Source organism: Pelodiscus sinensis, chromosome 1 (assembly GCF_052426305.1).
Source record: "Pelodiscus sinensis isolate ZL-2025 chromosome 1, ASM5242630v1, whole genome shotgun sequence".
NCBI lineage: Eukaryota > Metazoa > Chordata > Testudines > Trionychidae > Pelodiscus > Pelodiscus sinensis.
The window spans coordinates 343,340,072-343,359,750 of record NC_143052.1 but is presented as its reverse complement, the minus strand read 5'-3'; the positions used below and the strand labels follow the sequence as shown (position 1 = coordinate 343,359,750).

At 45.9% G+C, this 19,679-nt stretch overlaps 1 protein-coding gene across 5 annotated transcripts in view; it reads left to right on the top strand.

Annotated features, from left to right (window-relative positions):
* The window catches only part of FCHSD2 (FCH and double SH3 domains 2), a 264,319-nt gene that overhangs the window by 207,980 nt on the left and 36,660 nt on the right, over positions 1-19,679 (top strand). For all 5 annotated transcript variants that reach the window (XM_075919548.2, XM_075919550.2, XM_075919549.2 and 2 more), the window contains one exon: positions 19,197-19,313. In XM_075919548.2, coding sequence (XP_075775663.1) covers positions 19,197-19,313 — 117 coding nt within the window. The remainder of the gene's footprint in view (positions 1-19,196; positions 19,314-19,679) is intronic.

Genomic DNA, 19,679 nt, shown 5'->3' with positions numbered 1-19,679 from the left:
GAAATATGCTCTTTTTACCCTCAGACTAGCCAGTATAACCCTACTTTCAGTTTTAGCAGGAAGTTCTGAGATTAGTCGTAGTGAGGTGATAGAAAATATTAGTTGAAGGCAATTTGTGAAACAGATGCATGCTCTTTATTTATTAGCAAGGTAAACCAAAAAGGCATTGATCAATAAAGCAATACATTTACTTTTAAAGGAAAAAATACGGATTTTAGAATAAAACTATTTAGAATTTATTGCAAAAGATGAAAATAGCAAAATCATGCAGTTAAGTGAACAGTTGTGATTTAACTAAGCCCTTCTTTGGGTGGTTGTTATGTTTGTCTTAATCATAGAACCATAGAGCTGGAAGAGACCTCAGGAGGTCATCAAGTCCAGCCCCCTGCTCTAGGCAGGACCAATCCCAACTAAATCAACCCAGCCAGGGCTTTTTCAAGCCAAGACTTAAAGTTTGTATTAGTTTCAGTTAACCCAGTAACAGGCCAGGGACCTTCTTTAATCTCTTGGTCAGAACAAAAGAATGTCCTCAGAATTGTTTCATGTTAAACTATATGTCTTGTTCATAATTGGGGCAGTGCAAGGGGGAAGGCTTGCAAGGGCTATATCCACTCCAAGATTTGCCTTAGCCCTCCGGTAGCAGCTACCACTCTCCAGGTGCCCATCTCTGAAGGCAGAGTAGATGGAGGGTTTGGGGTTCCCCACAGCAGCCTGGATTGACCCACTGTGGCCTGGTCTCCTGGGACCCTCCCCTGCACCCTCCCGTCCCCGTCAGTCACTGCTCAGGGCTCTACCAGCCCCAGAGCCAGGTGCCTCTAACCAACCAGCCCCACACAACTTGGCTTCAACCTTATCATTTGGCAAGGTGGGTACAGACTCCCCAATTTTCTGTCTGGCCTACCTCAGCTCCCCTTCCTTCCTCCCCCTCTCCCTCCCACCCACACACAGGAACAGGCTATTCCTCCTCTATTCACAGTAAAAAAAAATGCCATCTTTCTGAAGTGCAAGGATAGTCCCAGATGACTTAACTAAAATTAAATGAGTTCTATATAAAAACAAAATGCTTTCCTTTAGTAATACAGTAAAACTCCATTGGTCTGGCATCCAATGCTCCAGCACTCCTGATGGTCCAGCACCATCAGGAACCCGGAAGTGCTCTGGCTGCCGGACAATTGGAGCTCCTCTGTGCTCAGCTTCTCCGATTCAGCCACTGCTGAAACTGACCAGCAGCTGAGTCGGGGAAGCCGGGGGCGGAGTAGCTGGGGTGCTGCCGGATTGGTCCCGTAGTGCTGCCCCTCGGGGCTGCGGGACCAACCCAGCAGCACCCCAGCTGCTCTTGGGGAAGCCTGGGGAAGAGCAGCTGGAATGCTGGAAAGCTGGAATGCCGCTCCTCGGCGCTGTGGGGCCAACCCGGCAGCACCCCAGCTGCTCTTCCTCAGGCGTCCCCAAGTCAGCCGCTGCTGAAACTGATCAGCGGCTGATTCCAGGAAGCCCGGGCTTCCTTGAATCAGCCACTGGTCAGTTTCAGCAGTAGCTGACTTGGGGACACCTGGGGAAGAGCAACTGGGGTGCTGCTAGGTTGGTCCGAGCGCCGCCCCTCGGACCAACCTGGCAGCACCCCAGCTGCTCTGTCCCAGGCATCCTAGATTCAGCCGCTGCTGAAACTGACCAGCAGCGGCTGAATCGGGGACGCCTGGGGCAGAGCCGGACTATCGGAAGAGGGAGCTATGAGGGGTTTGGGGTGGCATCCCCCCCATCCCATCCCAGACCTCTCATAGCCCCCCCTCCAGATAGTCCGGCATATTTGATAATCCAACACCCCCTGGATCCTAAAGGTGCCGTATTATCGGAAGTTTACTGTACTATTTAAATGTCAGCTGTATGAAACTTAAGTCATGCGTATCCCAGAAAAGGGTTTGATTATAAGGTGGGTCTTGCAATGTGACTTGGTAGCACCATATTTTGAAGTTTTAAAAAGTACTGTCTGAGATTTTTTAGGTGTGCTTTGTGTTAGTGGATTTCATGTAGTATATGTTTACATCTTTCTACTCTTTGTCAAACAGTTATTTTTTCTTATAGGCTAGAAAAACACTTTGAGCTTTTATTAGGTTCAAGGAAGTCCACATTTCTTACTGCCAAAATTACAAATGTGCAGTCTGTATCCATCATAATTGCTTGTATGGGCATATTCAAGCTGCATATTTGCCTATGTAGGACAACTCCTGCACCTGTAATAGCCTTTTGGATGAAAGCTGGAAATATGACACATCTACACACTAAATACAGTAATGTTTTGAGAACCAGTTTTGTATCCAGACAGAGATTTCATATTCCTTAGGCAGGCAGATATTTTATTTGCTTGCTGTAAAAGACTGAGTTTTTAGCACTTGGCACTGCTTTCACTGTATTCCAAGATGAGAGACTAAAATAGAAAGTTCATCTATACTTAGCTCTGCCTGTTGGACTCTTCCTTCTCCTTCGAGAAATGCCCCTGTGGGCACTCAGGTCAAAGTGTGTCCCAGTGCCTTTGATCAGAGATTTTCTCAACAGTAACCCTCACCCCCGAGCCGTGCACGTGTTTTGTCTGCCTAAAGAGTATAAATAGCACACGCGTGGTCCAGGCTCCTCATTTCCTTCTCTATCATCCCCAGCCAGAGGCGGAGTAGAGCAAGTTATACTGCTCACCTCAGCAACATAGTTTTAGTTTTACATAATTACATAGCTACTTAGTTTCAGTTGATAGATGGATATCTTTCTTCTTCCTGTTTTTTTTTTTTTTTTTTTAAAAAGCCCTCCTCTGTTTCAACATGCCAGGCTCTCCTGGTTCCAAGAGGTGTTCCTCTTGTAAAGAGACCATCCCTGTGTCTGATGACCACTCTCAGGCTACGTCTACACTACAGAGTTTTTGCATAAAAACAGCTGTTTTTGCGTAAAAACTCGCAGAGCATCCACACTGTAAGTACATTTTTGCACAACCAAAGGTATAGTAGATCGTCAGACAGGACTTTTTGCAAGAGCTCTTGCACAAAAAGGCATGTGGACGGACAACGGGTTTCTTGCGCAAGAAAGCTCCATCAGAAAAAAGCACAGGTACTCTGATGGAACTTTCTTGCGCAAGAGCGTCCATGGCAGTGTGGACGCTCTCTTGCAAAAAGCACATGACGGTGTGGATGCGCTCTTGCGCAAGAACTTTTTGCGGAAGATCTCTTCTGAAAAAGTGCTTGCGCAAGAAGCCTGCAGTGTAGACATAGCTTCAGTGTCAGATGTTTGGGAGAGTCTCATATCCCCCATAAATGCATTCATTGTCAAAAATTAAAAGCACAGACTTGGAAGGACAGGGAGCTGTGTTTGAAGCCGTCATTGCTCCAGGACGACTCCCTCAGACCTGCATCAGACCCTGGAAAAAACTCTGCAGAGTCTCAGCAAAAAACCTCCAAATCCAGGAAAAGACCTGCTTCCTCCACTTCCCCAGGCAGAGTGAAGAAGCACAGACTTTCAGTTTCTTCAGTGTCAACCACTGTTACACAAAGGGCTTTCAGCTTCCCACCTCTCTGAATGCACCCCGGTCCCCTCAGTGACCCCAGTGCCAACCTCAAGCTCATAGCAGCCTATTCAGACAACAGAATTGACGCTTCCCTTTGATCCTGCCGCTCCGCATCAGCCTTTACGGAGGCTGCCTACCTGCTCAGCAGGGCAGCAACAAACAGCAGTGATTCTCATGGCACCAACAAAAGACAGGACTATGCAGCACTTTAAAGATTAACAAGATGGTTGTTTAGGTGATGCACTTTCGTGGGCCAGACCCACTTCCTCAGATCAAATTGTGGAAGAAAATTGGCATGACCTTCTTCCGCAATTTGATCTGAGAAGGTGGGTCTGGCCCACCTAATTAACCATCTTGTTAGTCTTTAAAGTGCTGCATAGTCCTGTCTTTTGTTTCAGCAAGACCAGACTAACACGGCTACATCTCTATTACTATTTCACATGGCACCGACACTCTCCTCAGCTTCTATGGTGCTGTTGCTAGCTCCCCTCAGCAGGGCACCAGAGTCTCACTTTGCACCAGAGCATGTACTCCAGTCTGGCTCTGCTCAGCACCAGTTCCACAGTGCGGCTGATTGCACGGTCTTCTCCTCTCCAGGTTCTCCTCTTCTGGACAGGGATTTTTCACTAGAACCGCAAGCACAATACTGCCAGTCCCCCCGACCCCTTGCCACCTTTCCAGTGGGGAGGAAGATGACTTGGAGAACAAAGACCTTTCTCCACCCTATTACTCACCTGAGTATAGGGATCTATGTAGGCAAAATACACCTGCCACACAATACCCGTGGAAAACCCACCCCTGGATGCCACCACCAATACCATTCCCTGGCTACCTGCCATACTGGGGTAACTGGGAACACTACAGAGAATGACATACTAATCATCCTTCTACACGGAGGCAAGTCCACAACCTTCCCCTGCCATCCCTTCAAGTAGAGGTGGACTCTAATACTGAACCTATACTGGACATAAATAGAAATTGCTGGGATGATTCGCCTATGGCCACTGGGACACCCCTTTCAGCCCAACAAGCCAAACTGCCCACCACATCCACATCTACAGATGAACTCTCCCACTTTCAGGATCTCTTTAAGAGAGTGGTGGATGACCTCAATATTGTTTTGGAGGAGATAGCAGATAACCAACATGAGCTCACAGACCTATTACAAACCACTTCTACCTCCAAAATAACCAACATGAGCTCACAGACCTATTACAAACCACTTCTACCTCCAAAATAGCTATCTCCTTTAATGCAGCCATCGTGCAGCCTACACAAAGTATATGGCAGACTCCTGCCTCCATCGCACTTGCAAGCAAGTGCATGGAACAGAAGTACTTTGTTGCCTCTAAAGACACCAAATTCTTCTACATACACCCTGCTCCCAACTCACTAGTACGGGAAGCAGCTAACCAGGAGAAGAAACAACACCAATAATTCAAGACCACTTCATCCAACAAAGATAATAAAAGGATGGAAGCTTTTGGGCAGAAAGTACACTCCTTCTCCACCTTGCAATTCAGTTACATGGCGCTATTAAAAAAATACTCCATGGAAACTACTCCAAAATACAAACTTTTATTAATGACATGCCTCGAGACAAGAAACAACAACTGGTCTCTGAAGGCCAATTAATATCCTGCACAGCATGCCAAGCCGCACTAGATGTTGTGGACACGGTGACCAGGTCCATAGCCACAGCAGTCGTCATGTGTAGTGTATTCTGGCTCTCATCTTCCACCTTACCATGGGAAATCCACACTGCAATGGAGGATCTTCCATTTGACGGGCACCAGCTCTTTGCTGCGAACACCAATGAGGTCCTCCACTCCATGAAGGACTCTCGAGCAACCCTGAGATCCTTGGACATACAAACAGCTATGCCAAAGAAGAAACAATACAGGTATCAGTCATACCAATAACTGCGATAGCCCTATTATTCACACCAAGCACAGCATCAGCAATATGATACTCCAGCAATGCCAGAGACCTAGAGCCCAAAGACGTCATCCTCCACCTTCTGGGTATGTCTACACTACAAAGTTAGTTCGAACTAACGGATGTTAGTTCGAACTAACTTTCATAGGCGCTACACTAGCGCTCCGTTAGTTCAAATTTAATTCGAACTAACGGAGCGCTTAGTTCGAACTAGGTAATCCTCATTCCACGAGGATTAAGCCTAGTTCGAATTTACTAGTTTGAATTAAGGGCTGTGTAGACCCTTAATTCGAACTAGTGGGAGGCTAGCCCTCCCCAGGTTTCCCTGGTGGCCACTCTGGCCAACACCAGGGAAATTCGTCTGCCCCCCTCCCGGCCCCGGAGACCTTAAAGGGGCACGGGCTGGCTAAGGTGCCCGTGCCAGGTGCAAGCCTGCCAGCACCCAGCTAGCAGACCCTGCACCTGGCACGGATCGAGCCACCCACCCGATGCCCCCCAGCCCTCCCCCTCTTCCCGGGACCAGGCTGGCGGCTCCTGGGAGCTTGCCCGGGACCGCAAGAGGCGGGCAGCCGCCTGGGCTAGTGCAGACATCGTGGACCTCGTCCACGACCTCCGCACTAGGCACAGGAAGGTGGCCGTCTAGGGCAGGAGAGCTGCCAGCCTGGCCACCCAGGAGCAGGTGTGCATGAAAATCAAGGGGGTCCACTGAGACCCCCGACCCTGAGCCCTGAGCTTACAGTGGCCGTCCTGGGTCAGACCAAAGCTCCATCTAGCCCAGTAGCCTGTCTGCCGACAGCGGCCAACCCTAGGTACCCTGGAGGGGATGGACTGAAGACAGTGACCAAGCCATTTGTCTCGTGCCATCCCTCTCCAGCCTTCCACAAACCTTGGGCAGGGACACCACTCCTACCCCCTAGCTAATACCACTCCATGGACCCAATCTCCATGACTTGATCTCACTTCCCTTTAAACTCTGTTGTAGTTCTAGCCTTCACAGCCTCCTGCAGCAAGGAGTTCCAGAGGCTGACTCTCTTTGCTTTGTGAAGAACAACTTTCTGTTATTAGTTAGAAGCCTGCTACCCATTCCTTTCCTTTGGTGTCCACTAGTCCTTCTTTATGGGAACTAATGGAGAACTTTTCTGTATGCACCCTCTCTACCCCACTCCTGCTTTTAGAGACCTCTATCCTGTCCACCCTCCGTCTCCTCTTTTCTAAGCTGAAAAGTCCCAGTCTCTTTAGCCTCTCTTCATATGGGACCTGTTCCCAACCCCTAATCATTTTAGTTGCCCTCCCCTCTCCCAGCCTCTCTCTTCCCCTCTCCCACCTCCTTTTCCCAGTCTCCCCCAGTTTTGTTCAATAAAGACAGATTCCATTTTTGAAAACAATTGTCCTTTATTTTGTACATCAAGAAAAGGGGTTAGGGAAGGGTAAGTGGAAGGAGGTGAGGGTTGAATGGGGCACGAGACCCCGAGGATGAGGACTGGGCTGGCTCTGCGGGCTTTTGGGGTGGAACCTCTCCTGCAGCCCCCTGATTGCCCCCTCTCCCCAGATGGCAGCCTGTGGCAAGTGCAGCCAGTCTGATGGCCGAGTGCTGTGATGTGCCCAGTGTGGGTAGTCCGGGCACTCCAAGCCAGGACTGCTCTGCAAGCGGGCACCCCTGAGAACTGTCTGTCCGGGGTGGGGGTCGGGACCCTTTAAGCACAGTCCTCGGCTAGTCTGAGACAGCATCTCCACGCTCTAAGTCCTCCTCTGATGCCCTGCCGGCACTGCTTCCGGCCATCCTTAAGCCTGGTTCAGGGTTCACTTAATGTGGACATGCTAGTTCGAATTAGCAAAACGATAATTCGAACTAGTTTTTTAGTCTAGATCCGTTAGTTCGAATTAGCTTAGTTCGAATTAACTAATTCGAACTAAGTTAGTTCGAATTAACGTAGTGTAGACGTACCCTCTGGGATGATCTAACCCACAGCCTCCAATAAGCAAATTTGAGGCATCGGTCCAGAGCATTGAAAACTGTCCTCAGTGCTTACAGTGACCAACCCATCCTTCACCTTCTGTTTACTACCATTCTTCCATACGTGGGAAGCTATCGTTTCAGACAGTTGGGTCTGGAGATCATTCAATCAGGATATACCATCCCATTCACATCCCCACCTCTCAACCACCACCCCCTCCCATCCCTCTTCAGGGACCCTTCTCATGTGCTCTTACTCTGTTCAGAGGTGCAATGCCTTATCCACCTTGGAGCCATAGAGCCCATGCCTACTCAGCACAGGGGGAAAGGGTTTTATTCATGTTATTTCTTGACAGAGAAGAACAGTGGGAAATGATGACGCATTCTAGAGCTGAGGTTTGAACAAATATGTACAGAAACAAAAATTCAAGATGGTCACTCCACAATAATCCCAGCACTGGCACAGAGATTGGTTTTCAGCTCTTGACCTCCAAGATGTGTATTTTCATGTTACTATCCACCTGGCACATAGGCGCTTCTTCAGGTTTACCCTTGAGAATTATTACTGTCAATGCACTGTCCTTCTCTTTGGTCTTTCAACAGTTCCACAGGTGTTTTCAAAACTACTGGTAGTGGTAACAACATATTTAAGGATGCAGGACCTGATAATCTTCCCATTTTTTGACTACTGTCTGCTGGAGTCTCCAACTCAGCTCTTCATGCAGCATCAGTGGTGATACAGTGCTTCTAAAAGTTGGGCCTACAAATAAACAGACAAGTCAACATTAACACCTACCCAACAAATCCATTTCATAGGCACCTTTCTTGACTCCACTACTGGTTGAGCCTCACTGCCACAGGAAAGATTCAGAGCAGTCTATCTCATACACACCATTCACATCAGCCCACAGGTCACCACTCGCGACTGCCTCCAGCTACTGGGACACATTGCAGCCTCCACCTTTGTTGTCCCCAATGCCTGCCTGTGTATGATGCCTTTGAACCTGGCTAGCTTTGTATACAAACCAAAATGGCACAAACTCCTCAAACACCTCACAATGCCTTCTATAAAGACTCACTACTGTTGTGGACCATCACACTACACATATGCGAAGGGGTTCCATTCCAACAAGAACCCCCCACAATCACCATCACAACAGATGCATCCCTCACAGGATGAGGAGCACACATAGGAGAAACCACAATGCAGGGACTATGGTCCACTTCCAAAATCACCCTCCATATCAACCTCCTCGAGTTCAGAGCTATATGCTACACCTGTCTCCATTTTCTTCCTGTCATCAGAGGCTGCAATATAAGGATCATGATGGACCACGTAGGATGCGTGTTCTAATCTACATGAACAGGCAGGGTGGAGCACATTCCCACTCCCTCTGCATGGAAGCCATCAAACTCTACATAATGGCTATACTGGGTCAGACCAAAGGTCCATCTAGCCCAGTATCCTGTCTGCCGACAGCGGCCAATACCAGATATCCCAGAGAGAGGGATCACAACAGGTAATCCTCATGTGATCCCTCCCCTTCCTAACTCTGGAATTGGTGTCTCAAACACAACATCACCATATCCAGCACACACCTACCTGGTATCCAAAACACCACTGTGGACAAACTCAGTCATTGCTTCCTCATACAGTATGAGTGGGAGTCGGACAATTCCATCTCAACGCACCATTTTCCAAGGCTGGGGGTTTTACTAACTCGACCTATTCACAACAGCCAAGAACAAAAAATGCCCAGAGTTCTGTTCTAGAGTAGGCCTGGGATCCCACTCCAGGGGGGTTGCCTTTTTGCTCCCATGGACCAACGTGTTTTTTACCCATACCCATACTCAACAGGGTAATATAGAAGATCAGAACAGACAATTCATATATCCTCTTAATAGCACAACCGTGACCTAGGCAACCATGGTATCCCTTTCTGATGGGAATGTCGACCAGTCCCCCCATCTCCTCCCAATTCAGTCCAATCTCCTGTCCCAATACAATGGCTAGATTCTTCACCCTAACATAGAACATCTCCACCTCAGAGCCTGGCTACTCGATGGTGCTCTCACTAAGAGCTAGTGTGCCCAGAACCAGTGCACACAGTACTTCTGCACAGCAGGACTCTAACCACACACAGTGCCTACCTCCAAAAATGGAAGAGGTATGCTGCTTGGTGCCTTCAAAAACATACCTCCCCAACTTCTGCACTTCTTCACTCAATCCTTGATTATTTACAAGATCTTAAATCCACTGAAATCCTCCTGTGGACATTAACTCTATCAAGGTCCATCTCACTGCCATCACCGCATTCCACAAAAAGGTAGGTAATGCCTCCGTATTTGCACATCCAATTACTAAAAGATTTGTGAAGGGTATCTAGGCATTATACCCGATATCAGACCACCAACACATCCCTGGGATCTACATCTTATCCTTCATGCACTGATGCACAAACCCTTTGAGCCTTTGGCCACATGCTTTCTCTTACACCTCTGCATGAAAACAGCCTTCCTCGTCACAATCACCTCCATCAGAAGGGTGGGAGAACTCGGAGCTCTCCTGGCAGACCATCCATAAACCACCTTCTTTCAACATAAAGTCATGCATCGCAGGCACCCTAAATTTCTACCTAAGGTATATTATTCCTTTCGTCTAAACACACCATTCACTTACCAACATTCTTCCCAAAACCACATGCCAATGGTTTTGAGTCTGCCATGCACAGATTATCTAACATTCTATCTAAATAGAGCTAAACCATTCAGAAGGACTGCTATGCTCTTTGTCTCCACCGCATCATGATCTCAGGGAAACGCCATCTTGAAGCAGAGACTGTCTAAATGGATAGCCAACTGCATACGTCTGTGCTACCAACTCAAACAAGTCCAGCCTCCTGACTCCATCAGAGCACATTCTACCTCAGTGGTCTCCAACCTTTTTACACCCAAGACTACTTTTGAAATGTCAGGACAAGCCAAGATGTATCCCTTCCTTGAGGCCCCGCTCTCTCTGTTCCCCTTCTCTCCATTACTTGCCATCCCTGGCCCTTATACACTTTCAGGCTACGTCTATACTGCAGCCTTCTTCCACAAAACCTTCTGCAAATGAAGCATGAAGTAGAATATCGCTGTGCTTCATTTGCATAATTAATTAGCAGCCGTTTTTGCACAAAAACCCGCTCTTGCGCAAGAGCTGTTCTTCCTGAAAAAATGAGGAAGAACGGCTCTTGCACAAGAGGGGTTTTTTGCACAAAAAGGAGCCATCTACACAGATCCTTTTTGCACAAAAGCCTCGTAAAAACAGCTGCTAATTAATTATGAAAATGAAGCATGGCAATATTCTACTCTGCGCTTCATTTGCATAAGCTTTTTCGGAAGAAGGCTGCAGTATAGATGTAGCCTCAGGCTACGGCTACAGTGCCGCTTTTTTTGATCCTTCTTTTGGAAGAGATTTTTCCAATATTTGGCCCAAGGAATACAAGGGCTGCCAAAAGAGTGTTCCTCCTGAGAAAAACTCCTGCAGTATAGCCATACCCTCACGAGGTTGAGACAGGAGGTGCGGGCTCTGGGAGGGAATTTGGATGCAGGAGGATGTGGAGAAGGGGATGCTGGCTAAGGGAGGGGGCTCCAGGCTGGGGAGTGTTGGACTCAGGTGTAGGATTGGGGTGCTGGGCAAGCCACAGGCTTGTGGATGTGAGGGTGCAGGACTTTGGGTTGAGGTGTGTGAGGGGCTCATGGCAGGGAGGTCGGGAGTATGATGGGCTCAGGACACAGATTTGCAGTGTGTGAATGGTGCAAGAGTGTTATGGCAGAAGACTGAGGGGGTGCGGGAGTTTGGGGATGTGAGAGGCTCAGGACAGGGGATTCCAGTGTCTGATAGGCTCAGGTTTGGGATCTGGGGGGATGCAGGAGTGTTATGATGCTGTGACCAGATGAGGGCTTGGCCCCAACTGGGGGCTTGTTGGCGAGGCTTCATTTTTAAATAAAATATTATGTCAAACACAAAAGGCTTCAGCATTGTCTTTGAGAGGGGTGGGGAACCTGTTTTTAGTCAGAGATGACTGACCCACTGAAAAGTCAGTCGAGGCCACACAAGTGAGATACAAAAACACAACCCCTCCAAACTCCTCAAGCCTCACTAACGTGGCCCCAGCTGTGCTGGTGGGGGCATGGTGTCAGCGGGTGCTGAGGAAGGGGACAGGGTGCTGTTGGGTACTGGGGCAGAGAACAGGGCACTTGTGGGGGTCTGGGCAGGGGGAGGGGACAGGGACGGGTACCTGGGGATCCTGCAGCTGCATGCCAAAGCCCAGGAAGTGCGCAGGCTGCTCCCCTGTCCCTCAAACAGCGACGCGGTACCTGAAACACTGGTCCGTCACATGCCTGCTGCCTTCCTGCGTGGGGGGGAGGAGCGGGGGCAAAGGGAGTCCCAGATCACGTCAGCTCCAACTGCTCAGGCAGCGTGCACCTTGCTCCTCTGCTCCCCATGGCAGCACACGTTGCCTGAGTAGTTGGAGCTGGCGCAGCCTCTTCCCCCACGCACAGGAAGGCAGTAGAGGAAGAAAGTCCCCAGCACTCAACAGACCGGCATTTTAGGTACCATGCCAGCTGTTGGGGGGGGGGGGGGGCAGAAGAGTAGCCCGCACACTTACATGACCTGTTGCGCAGCTGCAGAATTCCCCCTCCTGCCTGCCCCACAGGAAGCCCTCGATACTTCCGTTGTCCCTGGAGGTAGCGTCAGTCCAACATTCATCTTGAGGGTTGGGGACTGCGAGGGGGGACCCCCCCGAAAGCCTTGCGATCAACTGGTTAAGCCCCCAGGATTGACCAGTCAATTGCGCTCGACAGGGTGGTGACCATGGTTCTACATGTTCCATCTCCACGTCTACTGCCTTCCTAAGCAATGTTCCCCTTGTCAACATATGCAAGGCAGCCACATGGGCATCAAATTTCACATTTGCACATTATACCCTGTTATAGGACACTACAGCTGACACCAGAATGGGCGGAGCTGTTTTGTCCACAGCCTTCCAGCCTGATCCGAAGCCCCTACCGTCTTAAGGGACACTGCTTACAGTCACCTGAGTGGAGCACTCACAGGGACATCTCTCAAAGGAGAAGAGGAGAAAACTTTGAAATGAGTGTCCCTGTGGGTGCTCAATCCTCTCCCTTCCTCCCCTCTACTTCGGATATGACAGTTGTCCACTGTAAACAAGGAACTGAGGAGCCTGGACCATGCATGTGCTATTTATACTCTGACAGCTCGTCAGGCAGGCAAAGCATGTGCATGGCCCAGAGGGGAGGAGTACTGCTGAGAAAAGCTCTGATCAAAGGCTCTGGGACGCACCTTGACCTGAGTGGAGCGCCCACAGGGACAGTCATCTCAAAGAATGTCAGTTACTGCATAGGTGAGTAACCTCCTCTTCACTGTCAGGCCAGCAGAAGCAGTTCAGTTTCCTCTTTTCAAAAGAGGTTAAATCAAGTCAGATACCTTCTAACAAATGGAGAGCCATTTTTGACCACTGAAATACGTTCTTTGCTTGGTACAGATGAGTAATTGGAAATCACTGGGATTGCGCCTATGTTTAAAATTAAGCACCATTCACTATTTATTTGTATTATAGTGCCTAGAGAGCCTAATTCGAACTACCTACTCCGTGCCGCGTGTAGCCGCGGGCATGGGGTCCGCACTAACAGGGATTTAAAAATGGCGGCGCCCGGCAAGATGCAAATGAAGCCCGGGATATTTAAATCCCGGGCTTCATTTGCAACTTTGAATGCCTACATTAGCCACCCTAGTTCGAACTAGGGTGGCAGTGTAGACATACCCCCCTACCAGAAGCGCCCCCTTGTGCATCCTGCCCACCAGCAGGCCCTGCCATTCAGAACCTACCACCTAGCACATATCAGATGTTTCACAGCATCAGGAGGCACTGTGAGGAGAAGAGGGGGACAAGAGCAAGCTCGCAGTGTATTTGGAGGAGAGGGGGAACTGGGTGGGGAAGAGGTTGAGGGGCACCTCTTGGTAAGAAGTGGGTGGGGATAGAGCCTTGAGGGAAGGAGTGGTGTGAGAGTTGGGCCTGGCATAGCCAGGGGAGAACACAGCTCCCCTTTTCCCCCTCTCCCCGCAGCAGATTAGAAACTCAGCACTGAATAGTGCTAGATTTTAATTAACTATTTTGATGTTAGTATTTTTCAGCTCTTCAAGTCAAGATGAAGGCTCTTTGGAAACAATACTGAATAACCAATTAATTTAGCCACCGCAGTCCAGTAATGGTCCATACCCATACAAGACAGCATCTAAATTTGCTTTTCTATTTTTCTATTCAAATATTGCAATGAAAAATAAAAACACAGTTAGGATAATGCAAAATGTTATGAAGCGGTTGCAATGGTGAGGATATATTTGATCTAAGGTAAATATACAAGGGTATGTCTACACAGCAAGGCTAAAGTCAAATTAAGCTATGTAACTTCAGCTATGTCAATTGTGTAGCTTAAGTCGAAATAGCTTAATTCAGCTTTTGGTGCTGTCTACATAGCAGGAAGTAGAAGGAAGAACACTCTTCCTTCAACTTCCCTTACTCATAAAATGAGAGTTACGGCAGTTGGAGTAAGAAGTCCTCTAGCTTGCCATTATTTCAAAATAATGGCTTGCAATGTAGACACATTCTTAGTTGTTTCGAAATAACGTCATTTATTCCAAAATAACGCCGCTGTGTAGATGTACCCCAAGAGAACCAGGACTAGAGGGAGCCAGTCAGTGAGACCATTGATAATTTGTTACAGATATGATTTCTCTGAGTAATGAGGAAGGCAAAGTCAGACAGCATTCTTGGTGATGCCTCACTAGCTCTGAACTCAGATCTGTGAAAGGAAAGTTATAACAAGAAAGGTTTAATGGAAGAAAATATGGAAAAATTAGGTGGTATCACTCTTATAATGGTTTGTAAGTGGCAAGAGTAGATGCATGTCAGATAGGTAATAATCTGTTTTCAGTAGATGATAAAGACATTATCTAAGAGCATATTTTCAGATGAATAAAAAATTGGGATGTGTGTGAATACAGACAGAAATCATTCAGAGGTACCAACAGAAATTAAAAATACATGCAGAAGGTAATTAAATGATATTAGACCAGGGGGAAAAATCTTACTTCTCTTCTCTTTTCTTGTTGTAGACAGCTCTAGCCTTCTACCACACAGGTTGTTAAGCTCAGTCTTAAGTGAATCATCCTCTTCATCCTCCTTGTCCTTCAAAGTGAGGTTCTCTAAATACAGTTGCTTTTATTGTTCTGTAACACAGTGCGACTCTCTGTCCCCTTCTAGTGGCTGAACCATATAAATGTTTTGATTTTGCCCCAACTTTGCCTTAAAAGAATTATTGACTCTAGCTGGCTCATGCTTTTAGACTTGAGAGGTCCAGAGTTCAGTCCCCGCTACTAACGACCCACTTAGGAGTGCCAAATTACATTTAGTGCTCTTTAAATGAGTAATAGTAATTGTTGTTTCACAGGGCATATGACACTATATGCAGTGCTTTTTTTGTTACGGTATTGCCCGGAACGGCGTATCATCACCTATTTTCCCACCCCACAGAAAAGGATTCTCCCGTGCGTACCAGCACCTGTTTTCCTTGGGCGGCTCGGCTCCTGGTGGAAGCCTGCTCGGAATGCACAATGGTTTTTTTTTTCCAGCTCCCAGTGTGGTGCTTAGGCTCTTAAAGGGGCCGCAACTGCCTTTTGGCCCCCAGTTTATTTGTGGTGTGGGGTTTTTTTTGTTCAACAAGTTTGCCCCAGAGTACCGGCACCTATTTTCTTACAAAAAAAAGCACTGACTGTATGAATGTCAATTCTGATCAGTTAAACGGATTTGAAGGCCTTATAATCTTAAAAGCAAAAAATCCTTTCCTTTTCATCTCAATGTTGCCACTAAATTCTTCTTCCTTCCCTGTCATGCAATTCATGACACTCATCCTGTTAAATCCACACACTCATCATATCCGATTTTACATCAATTTCAATTTCTCATCTATTCCCCAGGAGAATTAAGCTCATTCCTTGACTCTGTTCTGATTTTCTCTGATTTTCCCATACTCCCCATCTACTTTCAAATTCTTATTTGCTAGCTTTTTCATGCTTGTGGTTTAAACTAGGTAGAAAAACACCTTAAGTCTGACACTCCTTCCTTCTTGTGTACTATATATCCTTTTTATTGAAATCAACTGATAAAACATACTTTCACATGGCCTTTGAGGCAACATCTATCTTCCTGTATGTAAGCAGGAAGTGAATAAAGATGTATAGATAGGCTAGTCTAGTCTTTGTGTAAAGGTGTACAAGACTAAATCATGTACAAGTGTCAGCCGACGGTCAGGGCTCCCTATATCTGTCCCTTAAGACCGGCTGAAGTTCTTTTAAATTGTGCTTGGTTCTGTTACAGCAACTGAAGGAGTCAGGTTAAAACTTAAACAGTTACAGGTTTATTGAGGAAGCTTATAAATCATATGGTTGCAATGGCTATTGCTCTATTTCTTAACTACTAGCAAAATATAGATCTTAAAAATGGTTACAAAGAAGATAAAGATAGGAAAATAGAAATAATGGTACCAAGTAACAGCTTACTCTTTCTATGTGTACACTTAAGACAGAGGACCACATCCAGGTACAATTTTTACCCCCTTCTGTGCCTCTTGACTCCAGCATGTCAGGCCAGGGCCGGTCCCTCAATTCCTAGGAAAGACGAAAATACGAGGTGGTATAGAACCTTGGGAGGTCAAACACCTAACCCGACCAGCAGGTAGAGGGTAGAATGACACTCAAAGTGAGTGTGTGCTGGGCCCATCTTTTATACTCATGGGGTCACGTATTTCTCTTTCTTGTCTGTAATGCCAATTGATGCTGGTCTGTCTGCTGTGAGACCAGTTCTTACAAGGGAGTTGTGAACTTAATTTACACTTGTAAGAGAGAATTGAGATGATTAAATTGGAAGTACGGGACATTGTTTTCTCAGTGGGAAATTCCTCTCCCAGTGACTGTGTGTGTGTTCGAATCAACATAGGTGCCAGCCGCAGCCTCGAGGCCAGCTTATTGACTTAACTGCTCTCTATCCACATATCTGTTTTTTTTTCAGCTCCTCAGGATCAGATGAGCCAGCATAGACTATGCTGATATTATTGCTCCTTCTCTGCCCTGTGCTTCAGAGAGGCAAATAAGATGGATGATATGGGGTTAGTCTGTCTGGCTACAACAAGTTATACTAATGAAGAGGGTTTTCCTATGTACAAGGCATAGAATGAGCTATGGCTTGGCATTAAAACTATTAGACTGATGAAGAAAAACATTTTGGTAGTGAGATCCATTGGAAATAGGAAAGCAATAGAGATTGCATTGTGGCTGTGGCACAGTTGGGTGTGCATTGTGGGGATGGCCAAGATGACCTAAGCATGTTTCTTCCTATTTTTGGAGGTTGAGGGAGAATTGAGATTGGATCAGAAAGGAATGATCTCTGCAGTATAGCAAGATCAAATTTTCCTCAAACTGGATAAATAGTGAAGGAAAAAATATACTTTCTGGAAAGGATGCGGACTGACTAGGTGGTAAAATGTAGTCCTTTTTTTCCTAAATGTATTGATTTATTAGAAGATTTACCTGGTGTTGCTTAATTTAAATAAGTTTTATTGTTTTGTTTTCTTTGGTTTGCATTTAAATCGTTGTTCTGGGGTAGGGCTGAGGATGAGGGGTTCAGTATGCAGGCTGCTCCAGGGAGAGATGACTAACCCAGCCCCCTCTTGGTGCAACAGGGTGGGACCAGATGAGGAGCACTTATCTATGGCAGACACAGCTGGGTGAACAGACAAACACAAACAGACAAACTTTCTGAAATATATAGTAGATAGTTGTCCCTTTCTCCACCCCTGCTGCCTGCTGGCTCAATGGGATTATAGCTGTCAAGGTCCCCGTTCTGACTCCTGGCTGCCCCCCGTGGTCATTCTATAGTATAACTCCCTCCTACCAGACCTTTTCCTTTTAATTTGAAACAATCAAATTTCAGCCACATTCCATTGTCTTGGCACAGCAAAACCATTACCTTGCTTTAAATTATGAGAAGAGAAAGCTGTGTATCAAATTTGGTGGTCCTAGCTCTTTTTGTTTAGAAGGAGCAAATGGACTTGACAGATAGATGCACATTTCTAAAATGTATAGTAAGATATTTTAATCCATTGGGTGATCTGCTATGACAGTAATACAGAACATTTAAAAATGGGGAAAAGATAGAATCATAGGACTGGAAGGGACCTCGAGAGGTCATCGAGTCCAGCCCCCCGCCCTCAAGGCAGGACCAAGCTCCGTCTACACCATCCCTGACAGATGTCTATCTAACCTGTTCTTAAATATCTCCAGAGAGGGAGATTCCACCACCTCCCTTGGCAATTTATTCCAATATTTGACCACCCTGACAGTTAGGAATTTTTTCCTAATGTCTAATCTAAACCTCCCCTGCTGCACTTTAAGCCCATTACTCCTTGTCCTGTCCTCAGAAACCAAGAGGAACAAATTTTCTCCTTCCTCCTTGACACCCTTTTAGATATTTGAAAACCGCTATCATGTTCCCCCCTTAATCTTCTTTTTTCCAAACTAAACAAGCCCAGTTCATGAAGCCTGGTTTCATAGGTCATGTTCTCTAGACCTTTAATCATTCTTGTCACTCTTCTCTGTACCCTTTCCAATTTCTCCACATCTTTCTTGAAATGTGGCGCCCAGAACTGGACACAGTACTCCAGCTGAGGCCTAACTAGTGCAGAGTAGAGCAGCAGAATGACTTCACGATTTTTGCTTACAACACACCTGTTGATACAACCTAGAATCATGATATTGAACAACTTGCCTGCTATGCCTAGATTGAACAGGATTGATTCAATAGGAAACTTTCAGATTTTCTTACTTCTGATTTCATTTTATCTGGCACTCTTTGAAGGGAAGGAAGAGTTTCACTTTCTCATTTACTGGAAAAAATTATGAGTTGGCATAATGGCAATACAGGATCATCAACAAATATCTCAGATATAGAATCCTTAGTCTGACACTTGGCATGTGAAATACATGGGGAGAGAAAACCTTTTGGTCCCAGATAAAAATGTGTTTATAGTATTTTGATAAATCTTTAAAATACATATTAAATTGTAATTTGATTTTCCAATTCGTATTTTTAAAAACAATATGTAGTTTTTAAATGCCATTGGGGGGGAGGAAGCCTAAATGATGCCGCACATTGTATGAAATGCCTATTTTGAAATACTGCCTAAAAATGCATATTTATCTGGGAAACTAAGGATAGCAGTTTACTTTGGGAGCATTTATTCTTACTCAGTTTCTTAATCTCTGTCTTGTTTTAAATAACACCAGTTTTCTACTTCAGGAATGTATTTCATTTAAAAAAAAAAAATCTGTATCTGGCATTGTCTCCATGGTAAAGATGTCTTGCCTTGAAAATAGTAAATTACAAATTCTTTTGAATTTCAGTTTGCTTTTATAGTCGGTTTTCCACAACATGATGATATGACAGCTTACAAAAAGCAGCATTTTTCCCTCTTTGTTGAAATTCTTACTTCTTACAAACAAGGGCCCAGGCAAGGATTTTACAAGAAATTGATAAATATTAATTAAATAAAATTGTCAGGTTCCGTACGTAACAAAATTATACATGAAGACAGCCTTAAAATCCTTAGCTAATTACTCACTTTCTGATTTGTTTTCAGAGTCGCCAACTAGAATCTGAAACTGGGACAACAGAGGAGCACAGCCTAAACAAGGAAGCCCGAAAATGGGCCACCCGTGTGGCACGTGAGCACAAAAACATCATCCACAATCAACGGGTAGGTTGAAAATAAAAAAATTGATGACATGAAAAAAGTGCAATCAAGATAAACAGATGCTAAATTAAGATCTATTACATGGCTTTTAATAATTTGAATTTAATGTTTAAGTGCACCAGAGAGATGAACACCTAATATCCTGTCTTAGTGTGTCTACCAGCAGCAATGATTTGCCAATTTTTGAGATTATTTTTCCACTTGGCACCTCTGTTCATGTCTGCACTTAAGCATATGCTGAAGTCATTGGAGTTTAATCACATGCTTAAAATTAAGCAAATATTTAAATGTTTTCTAGAATCAGAGAATTATCTTGTTAATTTACTTACATAACAGAACATAAGATCGGCCATACAGAGTCAGACCAAA